General features: G+C 47.5%; 1 protein-coding gene across 8 annotated transcripts in view; it reads left to right on the forward strand.

The window, feature by feature from the left end:
- Window positions 1-15,657, forward strand: part of LOC147115454 (TRAF2 and NCK-interacting protein kinase-like) — a 218,749-nt gene that overhangs the window by 175,366 nt on the left and 27,726 nt on the right. For all 8 annotated transcript variants that reach the window (XM_085989725.1, XM_085989722.1, XM_085989718.1 and 5 more), the window contains 2 exons: window positions 11,259-11,461; window positions 12,700-12,835. In XM_085989725.1, the coding sequence (XP_085845851.1) occupies window positions 11,259-11,461; window positions 12,700-12,835 (339 nt within the window). The remainder of the gene's footprint in view (window positions 1-11,258; window positions 11,462-12,699; window positions 12,836-15,657) is intronic.

The following is a 15,657-nucleotide window of genomic DNA, read 5'->3' on the forward strand; positions in this document are numbered from 1 at the left end:
AGAGGCCATTGCGGTGTTAAAATTGATCTCCACGTCGTTGGGTTACAGTGAGGTGAAAATTAGACAGGGGATTTCCTGCTCCTGATCACCATCCCGGTACCCCTGCTAGAAAGTGCGGGAAGAGTTGTGCAAGAGCGACATTAGTCTTGGCTTCCAGTGTCTCCTACCCCCCCCCCCCCTGTCAAATAGCCTGATAACTTGCTGCCGAGCCTGATGCGTGAAGAATGAAAGGTACCTCTGGAACTGTACGCTGATGAGAGTCAGGAGGAGATTATTGGAGATAATGTGATGGAATGTTTTTTTGTCAACGAAAGATATTGAGGGATACAGGGCAAACATGGGTATATGGAGTTAAGTCGCAGATCAGCCACGATCTCACTGAATGGCGGAGCAGGCTCGAGGGGCTCAGTTGCCTACTCCTGTTCCTATGTACATGGAGGCCGATGCTTTGCTGCCTTGGGTACCCAAGTGAATAGAAATGGAGTCTGTTCACCTCTAGTGCAGGCGGTGCGACATGGAATATTTCACACCATGGCTGCAATCAGCTCCTGGCCCACAGGCTGACGAGGCCTCAGTTGGCATATTGTATTGATGTGCAGTGCAATCCTGAGAAACTGATGAGGGAATGTCCCGTCTTTAAAAAAAGAAATTCTTCCTTATAGGTTGGCTGGACCGTTGCTCAGCTAATGAGTTGTTCTTGTAATATACAGTATGCTGTTCTCTCGTTCCCTCTTTCGGTTCAAAGTGCCTGCACCATACATTCAGCAAGGTTGCTTTTGCCTGCGTTGACTTGGTGCACCCCAAGCTGGTTGACCACTTCTTTGGCCAAGGAGGCGGTTGCAGCCTGTGGTCAGCAGGGGGCACCAGCGGGCGATGGCGCCATTTTGCTTCCGTCCCTCACATCCCATAAGGCAGCAGCCTCGGTGAAGTTTGAGACTGCGCGGTTTGAGAACGTTGTTTAATGTGCAGATCCTTGACGTGAATTTAATTTTAATTTTTAGAGCAGATTCATGGCGTCGTACTAACATTTCCATTTTCTTTTCTTTTTGTCTCTTAACCTCTCTCTCTCTTTTTCTCTCTCTCTCTCGGCTTCTCTCTCACCTCGATCGGGGATTAACCTTCCCTTCCTCCCAGAGCTATAAGAAAGCAATAGATGAGGTTAGTGCCATCTTTCATGGGGAAAGATAACACTGTGAAACCAGGAAACATTGGGTGACGGCAATGTGAGCTTTTTATATCTTTTTTAAAAAACCAAGAAATATGGAGAATTGGGTTGCCAACTCTGGTTGGATATATTCCTGGAGTTTTCATCACCTGACGTCCCGCCTCCAACCGCCCCGCCCGGTTAAATAGCCTGGCCTCCCATCGCCAATATTTTTATAACTAACAACAGAAAGTGTTCAATGAAATAAATACAGCATTTTTAAAGTACCTGTCTTTTTTCCCCCTGGCTTGCTCACAGCTTGGAATTACTTAGAATGTACAGCACAGAAACAGGCCATTCGGCCCATCTGTTCCGCGCCGGTGTTTACGCTCCACGCGAGCCTCCTCCCGCCCCTCTTCTTCTCACCCTATCAGCATATCCCTCTAATCCCTTCTCCCTCAAGTGCCTATCTAGCTTCCCCTTAAATGCATCTGTGCTCTTCGCCTCAACCACTCCCTGTGGTAGCGAGTTCCACATTCTCACTGCTCTCTGGGTAAAGAAGTTTCTCCTGAATATTCCCTATTGGATTTATTGGTGACTGTCTTGCATTGATGGCCCCTAGTTCTGTTCTCTTTCCCCCCCCCCCCCCCACAACACCCCCCACCACCGCAAGTGGAAACATTTTCTCTACGCCTACCCTATCAAACCAGGAATGCAAGGGTTGATGCCACTGGCTGTCGGCCCCATCACCATGTCGGGCATCTGTCCCGAACTCCAGCCTGGGACCTTGGGGTTGCCAAACCGCTAGGAATGTCCTGGAATCTCCAGGAATTAAAGATTAATCTCCAGCGACACTGCATTGATAAGTGTGAGGTGATTCATTTTGGTACGAGGAATAAGGAGGCCACGTACTCCTTGGAAAATTTAATTTTAAAAACTCCTCTATCTGGTCACCTCGGCCTTCACTTTTCTAAAGAAAAGAGCCCCAGCCTGTTCAGTCTTTCCTGATGGGTACAACCTCTCGGTTCTGGTATCCTCCTTTTCGATCTTTTTGCACCTTCTCCAGTGCCTCTATATCCCTTTTTATAAAATGGAGACTAAAACTGTTCTCAGTACTCCAGGTGTGGTCTAACCGAGGTTCGATACAAGTTTAACATAATTTCTCTGCTTTTCAATTCTATCCCTCTAGAAATGAACCCCAGTGCTTGGTTTGCCTTTTTTATGGCCTCATGAACCTATGTCGCTACTTTTAATGATTTGTGTATCTGTACCCACCGATCCCTTTGCTCCTTTACCCCATTTAGACTCTGATTTTCCAAGGAGTAGGTGGCCTCATTATTCCTCCTACCAAAATCTATCACCTCGCACTTAACGATGTACGGGAGATTAACCTTTAATAGCTGGAGAGTCCAGGACAGTCCTGGAGGGTAGCAACCCTAAGGTCCCAGGCTGGAGTGCGGGACAGATGCCTGCTTTGGAGACGTGGCTGATAGCCGGGGACATCAAACCTTCCGTTCCAGTGTAACACCCGTTAGCTCATTGACTACAGGCATGCAGTCACCAGTGTGAATGCCAAGTTGGCTTTTTTGAAACTCTTTGTTGTGTTTTATGAAGGGGCATTTTCTTTACAAGTGAGTGTTTGTTTGTAAATCTTTCCCTGTTGCGGGGTGGTGGTGGGGGGAAGCTGGGGAGAGCCTGATGTTACGATGACATTGTGTGTGAGTAACCTGGAATATTCTAGACCCGACTCGTGTCGAGTTACGAGTCGGGGGACAACAAACGGCTTGGCAAACTACTACTTCCTGAAGGCAGTGGCCCCCCCAGCCTTTTTTAACATGATTTGACACGGTGCTTGATTCTCCCGTGTACACTCGGCGCCCCAGGAAGGGGAGTGGGGCCCACCTGCTCCCAGGCCACGGCCACTGCCGCTCCAGCAACAGCCTCTAGAGGGTGCCCCAGAGCAGTCACCGAGAACATGCTTGGCTTTTTCTCGATGCTTTGACTGGCCGTGTAGTTGTGATTGGACACTCTGGGTGTGTGTGTGTGTAGAGGCGCCGTAGTACAGCACATCGGGGATCCTGATACACCGTGTGAATAGAACATTATTAACCTAGGCCTCAGTCTCTACTGCAGGGTGAAATAGATTCTACCTGACTTGGGGAGGGGTTGGGCTTGATGGGCCGAATGGCCATTTCCTTGTTTTATACACTCCTGTGTGTTGTGTACAGATTGGCGTAGCGATTGGAGTGTGTTAGTGTTGTGTATGGAATAGTGCACAGATTGGAGTGTGTTATGTATGGAATAGTGCACAGATTGGAGTGTGTTATCTATGGAATAGTGCACAGATTGGAGTGTTATATGTATGGAATAGTGCACAGATTGGAGTGTGTTATCTATGGAATAGTGCAATGCTTTTTTGCTTAACGTTTGAACCGAGCAGTCTGCTTCCAGAAGATTCTTTAAGAAGCATGTAAATCTCCCAAAAAAAAGATTGCAGGAGACTTGGAGCACTCGCTGTTGATTTGCGAGGCTGGTGGTGTCTCTCCAGGCCAGGTGGAATTGCCAGCAATACTTGGGGCTTGGAGGTACTCCTGCTTCAACCATCTGAGAGTCGAGACCGGTGGGATGTGAATCTTAGAACTGAATTCGATGGCCCAAGTTATTCCACAGCGTTCTCTTTGGCCTTGATTGCTGTCGCTTGGTGTTATTAGATGGGATTCCCCTCGGGGTCACCGGGGTCTTTCAATTAGTTGGTGTTTTATTTTTAGGATCAAAAATTCAGATCTAAATCTGGCCAAATTTAGAATGGGACGTGTCCTATTTTACAATGATGAGTTGCTGGGTTCAATCTCCATCAACGCAGTCACTGCCCAATTGTTGTAAAGGGAACTGGTGCATTTTCTCCTCGCTCACCATTGGCAGGTGCTTACCCCAGAATGATACCGGGGCTAAAAGGGTTAAATTACGAGGACAGGCTGCACAGACTGGGCTTGTATTCCCTCGAGTTTAGACGATTAAGGGGTGATCTAATTGAGGTGTTTATGATGATTAAAGGATTCGACAGGGTAGACAGAGAGAAACTCTTTCCTCTGGTGGGGGGAGTCCAGAACAAGGGGGCAGAACCTTAAAATTAGAGCCAGGCCGTTCAGGGGTGATGTCGGGAAGCACTTCTTCACACAAAGGGTGGTGGAAATCTGGAAAAATCTCCCCCCAAAATGTTGAGGCTGGGGGTCAATAGAAAATTTCAAAACTGAGATCGATGGATTTTTGTTAGGTAAGGGCATTAAGGGTTACAGAACCAAGGCGGGTAGATCAGGCACGGTCTAATTGAGTGGCGGAACAGGCTCGAAGTGCTGAATGGCCTCCTCCTGTCCCTGTGTCCCCAGATCATTAGTGAAAGGTCTATTGTATGTAGGAATCTCAAAGGTGCTCGAGATTTGACGTCGTCATCTTGTCACGATAGTTTAATTGATTTTATTTTTCTGTAAAAACACACTTCTATAAAAATCAAACTCTCGCTGTGGCTAAACGTTTTACCGCCTGTAATCATTTTCTTTTCTCTCTTTTCTTTTCTCGAGCCTGCCCCGACGGGTTTGACACCTCACCGGTCAGGGGGCTCTAGGAGGGGGGGGGGGGGGTGCTCTTGTTCCACTGACTGCAGCGGCCCTCCGGTGCTTTCAGTGGGCAAGTGGCGGCAGACTGACCGTGGGGAGATTCACATCGTGTAGTTCGCGCCAAGTGGCTGTTCTTCACGTGTGAGCCGGGATAAAAACAGGCTATTTGACCATGGAAGGCATGCACAAGCGCTTTCCAGAAATGGTGACTGGATAATAACGTGGAGCAGGTAGACTGTCTCAGCCACTCCCTCTCACCCCACCTCCTCCCCCTTCCGCCCCACCCCACATCCCCTTCCATTTGCACAGAACCTGCAGCACAGTAACAGGCCATTTGGCCCAACTGGTACATGCCGCTGTTCATGCTCCACACGAGCCTCCTCACGCCCTTCCATCTCACCCTATCAGCATATCCTTCAATTCCTTTCTCCCTCATGTGTTTATCCAGCTTCCTGTTCAGTGCTATTTGCCTCAACGACTCCCTGTGATAGCGAGTTCCCCATTCTCACCACTCTCTGGGTAGAGAAGTTTCTACTGAATTCCCAATTAGATTTATTAGTGACTATCTTATATTTATGGTCCCTAGTTCTGGTCTCGTCCCTGCAAGTGGAAACATCTTCTCTACGTTTATCATATCATCATTTCATAATATTATAGACCTCCATCAGGTCACCCCTCAGCAACATTCCCTCTAAGCTAGGCAGCCTGGGTCCAGCTTTTCCAATGTTAAATTCCACACATGCATGAAACTGTGAATGGGGAGCGCGGCCCCTTTAAATTAGGGGGAGCATTGTCCCTCGGCCTTCTCTTTTCTAGAGAAAAGAGCCCCAGCCTGTTCAATCCTTCCCGATAGGTATAACCTCTCACTTCTGGGATCACCCTAGTAAATCTTTTTTGTACCTTCTCCAGTGCCTCTATATCCTTTTTTATAATATGGAGGCCAGAACTGTACGCAGTGCGCCAAGTGTGGTCTAACCAAGGTCCTGTATAAGTTTAACATAACTTTTCTGCTTTTCAATTCTATCCCTCTCGAAGTGAAACTGAGTGCTTGGTTTGCTTTTTTTTTTATGGCATCACTACGTTTAGTGATTTGTGTATCTGTACCAGATCCCTTTGTTCCTCTACCCCATTTAGACTCTTATTTTCCAAGCTGCACGTGGCCTCTTTATTCTTCCTAACACTATGTGCCACCTCACACTTATCTATTTTGAAATTCATTTGTCAATTATACACCCATCCTGCAAGTTTATCAATGTCTTGTATTTTGTCGCTGTCCTCCTCTGTATCAACTACAGCCCCCAATTCAGCCATGGGATTTCTTAAAAAGATCCAGTTTTGTCTATCTTTGTATAGAATGTACAGCACAGAAACAGGCCATTCGGCCCAATTGGTCTATGCTAGTGTTAATGCTCCATACCAGCCTCCTCCTCATCCCTCTTAATCTCACCTTATCTGCATAGCCTTCTAGTTTACCCTATTTGATTGGATAGGCAAATATGATCGATCAAATGAAATGCCAGCATTTTCACACCGCTGTCGCTGGGTTATATTGATAACATTCAGTTCTATATTACAATCTTCGCTTGTGGTAATTCGTGGCTTATTTAGCTGTATCTTCAGGTCATGCTGCAATGACGAGGCTCCATTTAAGCAGGGTTAAGTTTGACAGATGGGGCCAGGGAGGGCAGGGGATGGAGAAAAGGCCCACAGTCCCTTTTATGGTGAGGAACATCCAGCTAAAGACGGAATTGGGCTCTACTGTACCCAAGTATGGAAAGCCCGATGCTACACTGGTGGTGAGCACAGTACAGAATTGCTCCTTGCTCTGTTTGCTCTGTGGCTGTAAGATGTCCCCATGCTGCCCTACTCCTGAATCTAGTCCCATGTGGAACAAGTCTTGCCAGTTTTAAGCAGAGTGTCGATTGAAACCACTGTCAGCCACTGAGTTGGAGGCGGGATGGGATTTACGGCAGGACTCGCAGCAGACAGTCTATTTTGCAGCAGTCTATTTACTCAGCAAACAGTCTACAGAGTCTATTTAAAAAGAGTCTCTACGAACTACAGCAAACAGAACTCGTGACCGAAACTGCAGCGACTTCTCCCGATAATAGCAGGATTATTTCTCCAGCAAAAATGCAGTGAGTGGAGGGTAGTTACACAATACAAATGATGTGCTTAAAATCAATCCCGGTCGCTTACAGCAGTGAATGACAGGGGAATTATCCAATCATCTCCATTCTGACCGGGACTTGTGTCACTATATGCAGTCAATTTGAAGATGTCTTTGACCCACCCTTTGGAATGGGGGCGGGGGGAGGTGGACATCAGCCGTCTTGCTGCAAAGCTGTGACGATCTTCCCATTCTGCTGAAGAAGCTAACGTTTTGGTCACCTGAGGTGGTAGAACTGTTCCGTCGTTTGTTTGGAGTTTGCTATCATACTTGGCGGCCATGATGAAACAGTGCAGGCATTTTCAATTTGAAACAAAATTTATGTCGATTTGTGGGTAAAGATTGGAGAACACAACGGCATCATTGTGTCAAATCTGTGATCCTTCGAGTCTCTTCAACTTGTGCTCTGTAGTTTGGACCAATCCAACACTAACTTCACGGTTACCATGAATAGATCGATTCTTAGATCAGCACAGCACGGGAGGAGGCCATTCGGCCCATCGTGCCTGTGCCAGCTCTTTGAAAGAGCTCTCCAATTAGCCCCACTTCCCCTGCTCTCAGCCCTGCAAACTTTTCCCCTTCAAGTATTTATCCAATTCCCCTTTTGAGAGTTACTATTGAATCTGCTTCCTCCGCCCTTTCAGGCAGCGCGTTCCAGATCACAACAACTCGCTGTGTAAAAAGAAAAGTTTCCTCATCTCCCCTCTGGATCTTTGGCCAATTATCTTAAATGGCCCAACTTGCTGGAGAGAATCTGTAATCCTTTTATAATTCATACAGTTGTTCACAGCTGGGATCAGATACTATGTGGTCTCACTGATCTGGAGAATTGATGATTAATCGAAGGATAACTGTGATTAGCAGAATAGCCCTCTCTGAGAGTTTCTTCTGTTGATATTTTTTTTTGCCGGTTCTGTGGTAGTCAATTTTTCAACTGGTTTCTTTCTCCCTGAACCCCCTCCCCATGCTGACCCATTGGTCACTAATGTAGGGAGAAATGGTAAGACTAACACTTTGCAAATGCTAGCTTCTGAACATCTGCATGTTTTGTGTGCGAGGCAGATTAGTCTATTCTGTTCTAACAAGGCTGCACCTGCTTTTAACCTTTAATGCTTCCAGACGCCTTTTTGTGTTGCTGAAATTGTGCATGAATTCACCCCCTCGCCCACCCTCCCTCTCCCCTTTCCGTGCAATTGTTCAAAAGCCAAATGCAACATCCTTTGTTAACGGTGCTGCTCAGGCAACCAGTTGCAGCTCGGGGCTCCTCGCTCTAGCTCCTGTTTGGTGCGCGTGAGCGGTTTCTTGTCCCGGTGACATCTTGACTTTGCACTGGCATTATGGCAGTGCATGCTGGGTGTGTTTGTGTTCGTGCTGAAGTGTGCTGTGATGGGCTATAAACACGGCTTTGCCGTGTTTGCACCAAGCTTTGCAAGTGACTCTTTTGGGACAATGCTGGAGGTTTTCGAACTGGCTTTGAAATGAATTAGAACCAGACACCTGGATATCAGTTCCTGCATGTTAGTCTTGGACTCCTAGAACAACAACTTGCATTTATATAGCGCCTTTCATGTAGTGAAACGTCCCAAAGCGCTTCACAGGAGCGATTATCAAACAATTGACACCGAGCCACATAAGATATTGGGACAGGTGAAAGAGGTAGGTTTTAAAGATCGACTGAAAGGAGGAGCGAGAGGTTTAGGGAGGGAATTCCAGAGCTTGGGGCCCAGGCAGCAGAAGGCACGGCTACCAATGGTAGGCCGACTGAAATCAGGAATGCACAAGAGGGCACAATTAGAAGAGCGCAGATATCTCCGAGTTGTTAGGTTGGAGGAGGTTACAGAGATAGGGAGGGGCGAGGCCATGGAGGGATTTGGACACGAGGATGAGAATTTTAAGAGGCGGTGCTAGACCGGGAGCCAATGTGGGTCAGCGAGCGCAGGGGCGATTGTCGAATGGGACTTGGCGAGAGTTGAGATACAGGCAGCAGAGTTTTCAATCGGCTTACGGAGGGTGTTAGTCGGGAAACATTGATGCTTTATTGGTACTCTCCAAAGCAGCAGTAAATTGTAGGTGTCCCAGTGAGCTATGAAGACTTCAGTTGGGGTGCGGTCAGCTATAGCTGCCTGAAAATGGGCTCCATTGGGAACAACACCAGCTATATCAATCTGAGTTGACTGCTGTCTGACTAGAATCCACAACGGGTTCTTAAACTCAATCTAAATGAGGTGTTGGGTAGCCCAATCCAATATTCCCACCTATCCTAACATATGACCTTACACCCCAGATGAAGCCTGAATGATACAGTAAATGCTTATTTAAAAAAAGAAAGATTTGCATTTCTGTAGCACCTTTCACAATCTCAGGATGTCCCAAAGCGTTTACAGCCAATGAAGCACTTTTTGAAGTGTAATCACTGTTGTAATGTAGGCAACACGGCAGTCAATTTGTGTACAGCAAGCTCCCACAAACAGCAATGAGATAATGACCAGGTCAATGTGTTATAGTGATGTTGGTTGAAGGATATATGTTGGCCCCAGGACACTGGGAAGAACGCCCCTGCTCTTCAAATAATACCACGGGATCTTTTATGTCTATCCGAGAGGGCAGATGGGCCTCAGTTTAACGTCTCAACCGAAAGACGGCATCTCCAACAGTGAAGCCCTCCCTCAGTACTGCACTGGGAAATGTCAGCCGGGATTATTGCCCCAGATGCCTCATTGCTACAAGCTCACCTTGCCTCAAAGGTATTGTGATTGGCTCGTCCTTCTTCCCGGAGTGGCTCCAACTTGGATCAGTGGGAATGAATTAAACTAGACCGGGGTATTGGTGAAAAGAATCTCTCAGTATCGTATCTATATGGTTATTCATTCTCTCGCCTTTAAGATATACCACTGAGCAAGGATGAACCTCGCACAAACATGCAACTGCCTGCAAGTTTCTCCAGTGGCTGAGCTGGTAAATGTATGGAATTGGAAGTCCTGAGTCCCAACCCCTGACCTGTCTTGAAATAGCTGATCTCGGACAGTGGTGGTGATGTAATTCACCAGGTCACTCCTGGGTTAACCGGTATGATAAACCATCCAGGATTCCCGCTGATGATCATTATCTGGCGACCTTCGCTGGAAGGTGCAGGTGTGGTTCAGCATGCCTTCTGTAGTCAAATAGCTTGTCGGCCCTCATTGTCTAGGCTCATGTGTGAGGTTTTGCCCCTTGGACAAGGTAGCAGAGGGCAGTCAGCTCCTGTGGAACCATATTCCAGCGTGAGTCAACAACGACTTTGTAGAACGCCTTTAATGTCCCAAGGGGGCAACTTCTGGAAAGAAGGAAGAAATTGAAAGGGAAAATGCTTGTTGGGTATTGGGTGTAGAGGTATGGGCGATGGTTGGTGCACCTTCAACTTTGAACTGAAGGGTTGTAGATCTGAATCTAACCTGGGTACTGAAACTGGTATTGGCAGTTCCTTTATGCCAACTTACAATGATTCGTTTGAGATTGTGTTCACAGGACCATGTGTCCAGGGGCTCATGGGTAATGGAATAAACAAGCCGCATAGTCCTATCATCTTTCAAACCAATCAGGTGCATTTTCCCCATTGTTGGTTGTCAATGAATTGTCAATGGCATGGACTTTATTGGAACTACACGCGCTTTGGGTTCCAAGTTCTGCCAATGGATGATTGACGAGCAAAGGTCCGGGAAAATGTCCTTTGTGAATAACTGTTTACGGGGGTTGTTTGCAAAGGACCAAGCACTTGTTAACTTAGCCTGCTCCGTGTTTTCCACCTCGCTATCCTCCCATCCCCGCCCCAAACGCTGCATGGGGGTGACTGGGTGTCCCAAGTAACTACCGTGAGCATTGACCTTTCTTTCTCTCCTAAGCAAATGGTTTAGTTGCTTCCCTCATCCTTTCTAGCCACCCCCCCAAGCCCCATTTCGCTCCATACACCCAACATTCACACTTTTTAAATACCATTACTTCAATTGCAGACTATGATGGCTTCTTGGACATGAGTCCAAAATAAAACCTACCAAAATATCAGTTGGGCTTGGAAATTGGATAAAATGTTGAGGAAACCTTGAAACAAGCTGCCCTCTAAAGAGGAGCAGAAGCATGTCTGTGGTTCGAATGACCCCATTCAAGCCAACTCCCTGATGCCTTGCTACGAGCCATTCCCGAGGGAACGCTCACTTAATTTGCACTAGTTCTCCATCAATGGTTGCCACAGCTTTGCTTTGTCGCGTTTTTGTCTCTTGTGGTTACTGGTTGCATTTTTATTTATTTCCTTTTTTCGAAGAGTTTAATTTGTACCTATTTTCATTGCAACTCGTAGGACTTGACAGCTTTGGCCAAAGAATTGCGGGAGCTGCGCAATGAAGAGTCGGCCCGACCTCCTATTAAAGTGACCGACTACTCGTCATCCAGTGAGGAGTCGGAAAGCAGCGAGGAAGAGGAAGAGGAGGAGGAGGAGGAAGAAGATGGAGAAAATGAGGCGCAGGATGGGACCGTACCAGTCAGTGATATTCCCAGGATAATGTAAGGAAAATCTTTAATATCCTCAGTCCAATTAACTCCGCACGGTGCGTTGGTGGCCCGGAGTTTGAGAGACCAAAAGGATTGGGGAAGGGCGGAGGTGGCGGAGAAGAGATTGAATTGAAGAATGAGACAGGTGGAGTAAATTTAAGGAGGGAAGAGGGTGGGAAGAAAGGGCGAAGGCAAAACCAAAGTCTAGCAACTGCCTCCACTCACTGCAACGTCCTATATCCGGTATCGATGAGGTGGGGCAGTGGGGCTCCCCATGACTCCTAGAACATCAATGTGCAGTCACGGGTAAAGAGTTGGGGAGTACATCAAGATTAGTTCTAGGACTTGGAGCAGCAGAGAGGAGAGGACTGGACCCGTGCTAAAAAAAAAAATAGAGAATTGGGCAAAAGGGAACATGTGACCTTCACGCGACCCTCTGCAGCGGTTATGCCCATGAGATAAGAATCGAACATGGGATCCTCCTGTCCTCCATGCAGTGAATTTACCCACCCAACCAACCATCAAGTGTTTAAACTCAACATTTTAAATGGACATTATGTTCGTGAGCAAAGTTTTTATTTTTGACGACCAGTTTGTCAGTGATTAATAAGACATGGTGACAGAAATCGTATTGAAACTTCCATGTCGCAAAAATAGTACATGGTTTCAGCCATGGGTCATTGGGTAGCTCTCTCGCCTGAAGGCCGTGGGTTCAAGTCCCCAGTCCAGAGACTTGAGCACAAATTCCAGGCTGACACTCCCAGTGCCAGTACTGAGGGAGTGCCGCACTGTCGCAGGTGCCGTCTTTCGGATGAGACGTTAAACCGAAACCCCGTCTACCCTCCCGGGGTGACGTAAATGTTCCCACGGCCACTGTTCGAAACAGAGCAGGGGAGTTCTCCCCGGTGTACTGTCCAATATTTATCCCTAACCAACACCATTAAAACAGACTATCTGGTCATTTATCACATTGCTGCTTGTCGGAGCTTGCTGTGCGCAAATTGGCTTTTCCTACATTACAACAGTGACCACACTTCCAAAGTACTTCATTGGCTGTGAAGCGCTTTGGAACGTCCTCAGGTCATGAAAGGTGCTACAGAAATGCAAGTTCTTTCTTTCTCTCTTTTTCTCTTTCTCCTTCCTTTCTTTTTCTCTCCTTTCTTCTATCATTGGTGGAAACTTGGTTCCGCGGGTATGGAATCAACTGCAATTAAACTTCCTGCTCTTGAGTCTGGGTCCTTGCCTTGCAGGCCGACCTCTGCATCAGGCAGCAGTGAGCAGTACAATGAGGAGTACAGCATGGCAATAGTGGGCATGCGAGAGGGACCCCTGTCATCTGAACTCTACAACAACACTTCAGGAGATGGGACCTTGATTATCCGAGAGGTACGTGCCTAGTCAAATAGATGCAAGTAGTGTACAAAAAGATCATTAAAATGCAACTTCATAGATATTTCTGTATAAGGACCGAGCCAAACCTTCTCTTCTTCATCTGTGTATTTTTTAAAAATTAAATTAAATTGAGCAAGTTAAATGAAGGGGCTAAGGCCCCTAGTGCAGGACACTAGCAAGGTTGAGAAGAGTAAGAGAGAAGATGACTTCACTCAATAAATGGTGCGTTGGTGGACCTGAGTTTGAGACACCAAAAGGATTGGGGAAGGGCGGAGGTGGAGGAGAAGAGATTGAATTTAAGAATGAGACCGGTGGAGTAAATTAAGGAGGGAAGGGGGTGGGAAGAAAGGGCGAAGGCAAAATGAAGGTCCAGCAATTGCCTGTACTCACTGCGACATCCTTCGATATCCGGTATCGATGAGCTGCGGCAGTGGGGCTACCCTAGACTCTCCAGGGACATCTGTTTTAATGGAAGGTTCTGTCCTTCTTTGCAACAGGCAAAAGGATGACGCTGTGCCTGGCCAGATATGGTGGATCAGATGTGGGGCTCCCAATGGGATTCCATACAGTCACTGCATTGATAGCACTAACTGTTTGAGGGTTTCTTTACCAAAGCCACAGTAAGAGCTTCTGCCATCTCATTTTTGGACTTGGAAAAAATTGTTGTAAGTTCTAATCTTTCACCTCAGGAACTTAGGGAAATATCCATAGAATCGTGGAATCACACAGCACAGAAAGAAGCCATCGTGCCTATGCCGGTTCTTTGAAAGAGCTACCCAATTAATCCCACTCCCCTTCCCTTTCTCCACAGCCCTGCTAAATTTTCCCCTTCAAGTACTTATCCAATTCCCTCTGAAAGTTACTATTGAATCTGTTTCCACCGCCCTTTGAGGCAGCGTATTCCAAATCATAAAAGCTCGCTGCGTTAAAAAAAACTTCATTTCTCCTCATCTCGCCCCTGGTTCGTTTGCCAATTTCCTTAAAATCTACGTCCTTTTGATTACTGACCCTCCTGCCACTGGTAACGGTTTCTCCCTATTTACCCTGTCAAGACCGTTCATGATTTTGAACACCTCGATCAGATTGGAGATGAATGCAAGTTTCTTTTCTGACGGTTGAGAGTCAAAGGTCAAGTGGGTGCGAGGCAGGTTTGACACCCCCCCCCCCAATCGACAGCACAGCAGCAGCAAATTCTCTAAGACTGGCCAATGATGTGCCTTGACGGCTGGTAGCAAGATGGTCGTCTTGAGGTTGGGAGGCGAGCTACAATGTAGAGAAGGTGTGGCACATGGCACCTAAACTTTGCTGTAACTGGATGAAAGATGGAAAAATCTCAGATAGACATTCTTCATCTTGATTGATCACAATATCTATGAACAGGTCTGGTAACCATGAAACCTGGTGCTAAAGCTGGCAGGTGGCATGTCCACCGTAGGGTGAGGTGACCTCATCAGTTTTTGCTTCTTTACCTTTTTCCCCCCTCTTCCCTGCACTCCACCAAATGTCTCGCCTTGATCAGATCAGTATGTTTGACAGTGCTGGGATCTGATCACACAAGAAGCCAATGTAGGAACATTTTTACATAATTCGTTCTTGGGATATGGGCGTTACTGGCAAGGCCAGCATTTATTGCCCATCCCTAGTTTCCCTTGAGGAGGAGGTGGTGGTGGGCTTCTTGAACAGCTGCAGTCCGTGCAGTGAAGGTGCTCCCACAGTGCTGTGAGGGAGGGAATTCCAGGATTTTGACCCAGCGACGATGAAGGAACGGCCGATATATGTCCCAGCCGGGATAATTAATAATAATTCATAATTCAACTTTATTGTCATTGCACAAGTACATGAACAACGAAATGTGATCTTGCAAGCTCCCATGACTGGGAGAAGCAAAGCCGCTGCGTCGGTGCGCGCCGCCATTCCATTTCCACCATTCCTCCTGTCCGACAATCTTCAGCCCAACGCTCGGGCCTGCTCACCAGCCGCTCCTCCTTCCGTGACCTTCTCACCAACCGCCCCTCCTCAGGGCTCCTTCCGTGACCTTCTGCACCTGGTCTTCCCTGATGGTCACCCCTCCAGGTACTAACCAGGTCCTGGCTCTGTTTAGCTTCCAAGCCTTGCCAGTGACCCTGTCCCTAGACCCAGGAACAGGATGGTGTGTGACTTGGAGGTGATGGTGTTCCCATGCGCCGACTGAGATTTGAGGTGGTGTGTCTGAGAGGTGGAGAATTGTAGGCAAGGTCTGTGTACTTTGAGCAGGGATATGGCACTCTCCATGTGGACATATCCTCTCGGGGGGGGGGCCCTCCAGATAACACTTAATAAAATCCTCCAACTGAGCCTAACGTCAGTTGGTGAGCAGAACTGGGGTTTTGCCCCAATTTCCTTCACTCCCCCACCACTACCCCCCCCCCCCCCCCCCTCCCCCTATCACTTCTGGTGGAAAGCTTCTCTTCCGCTCCACCTGCGCACAGGAATTTCGGGGCCTTGCAGCAGCTCATTTGACCATAGTGCTGTCACATCTGAGCATGAGCCTATCCTCACCTGAGATCCACACACCTACAAGATCAGGAGGCAGTGATTGAGCGGGAGCCCTGGGTTTACCTTTCGTTCCCCTCCCTTTCTCTGAGACATTAAGGACGATTGTTGAACTTCTTTCTCTCTCCCCAACCCTGGTTCAGATCAGCTGAATTGGCACTGAGACACTGTACGGTGACCTCCAATTAAATACTGTCCATTGTACCCACCCATGTAGGGAGACAGATGGGGAAATGTTTGTCTCTTCCCCTGACCGTCCCTACGCCTGGCTCCTGGCTAGATCC

This window comes from Somniosus microcephalus, chromosome 6 (assembly GCF_052327205.1).
Source record: "Somniosus microcephalus isolate GS21.2 chromosome 6, FLI_Smic_1.0, whole genome shotgun sequence".
In the NCBI taxonomy this organism is placed as follows: domain Eukaryota; kingdom Metazoa; phylum Chordata; class Chondrichthyes; order Squaliformes; family Somniosidae; genus Somniosus; species Somniosus microcephalus.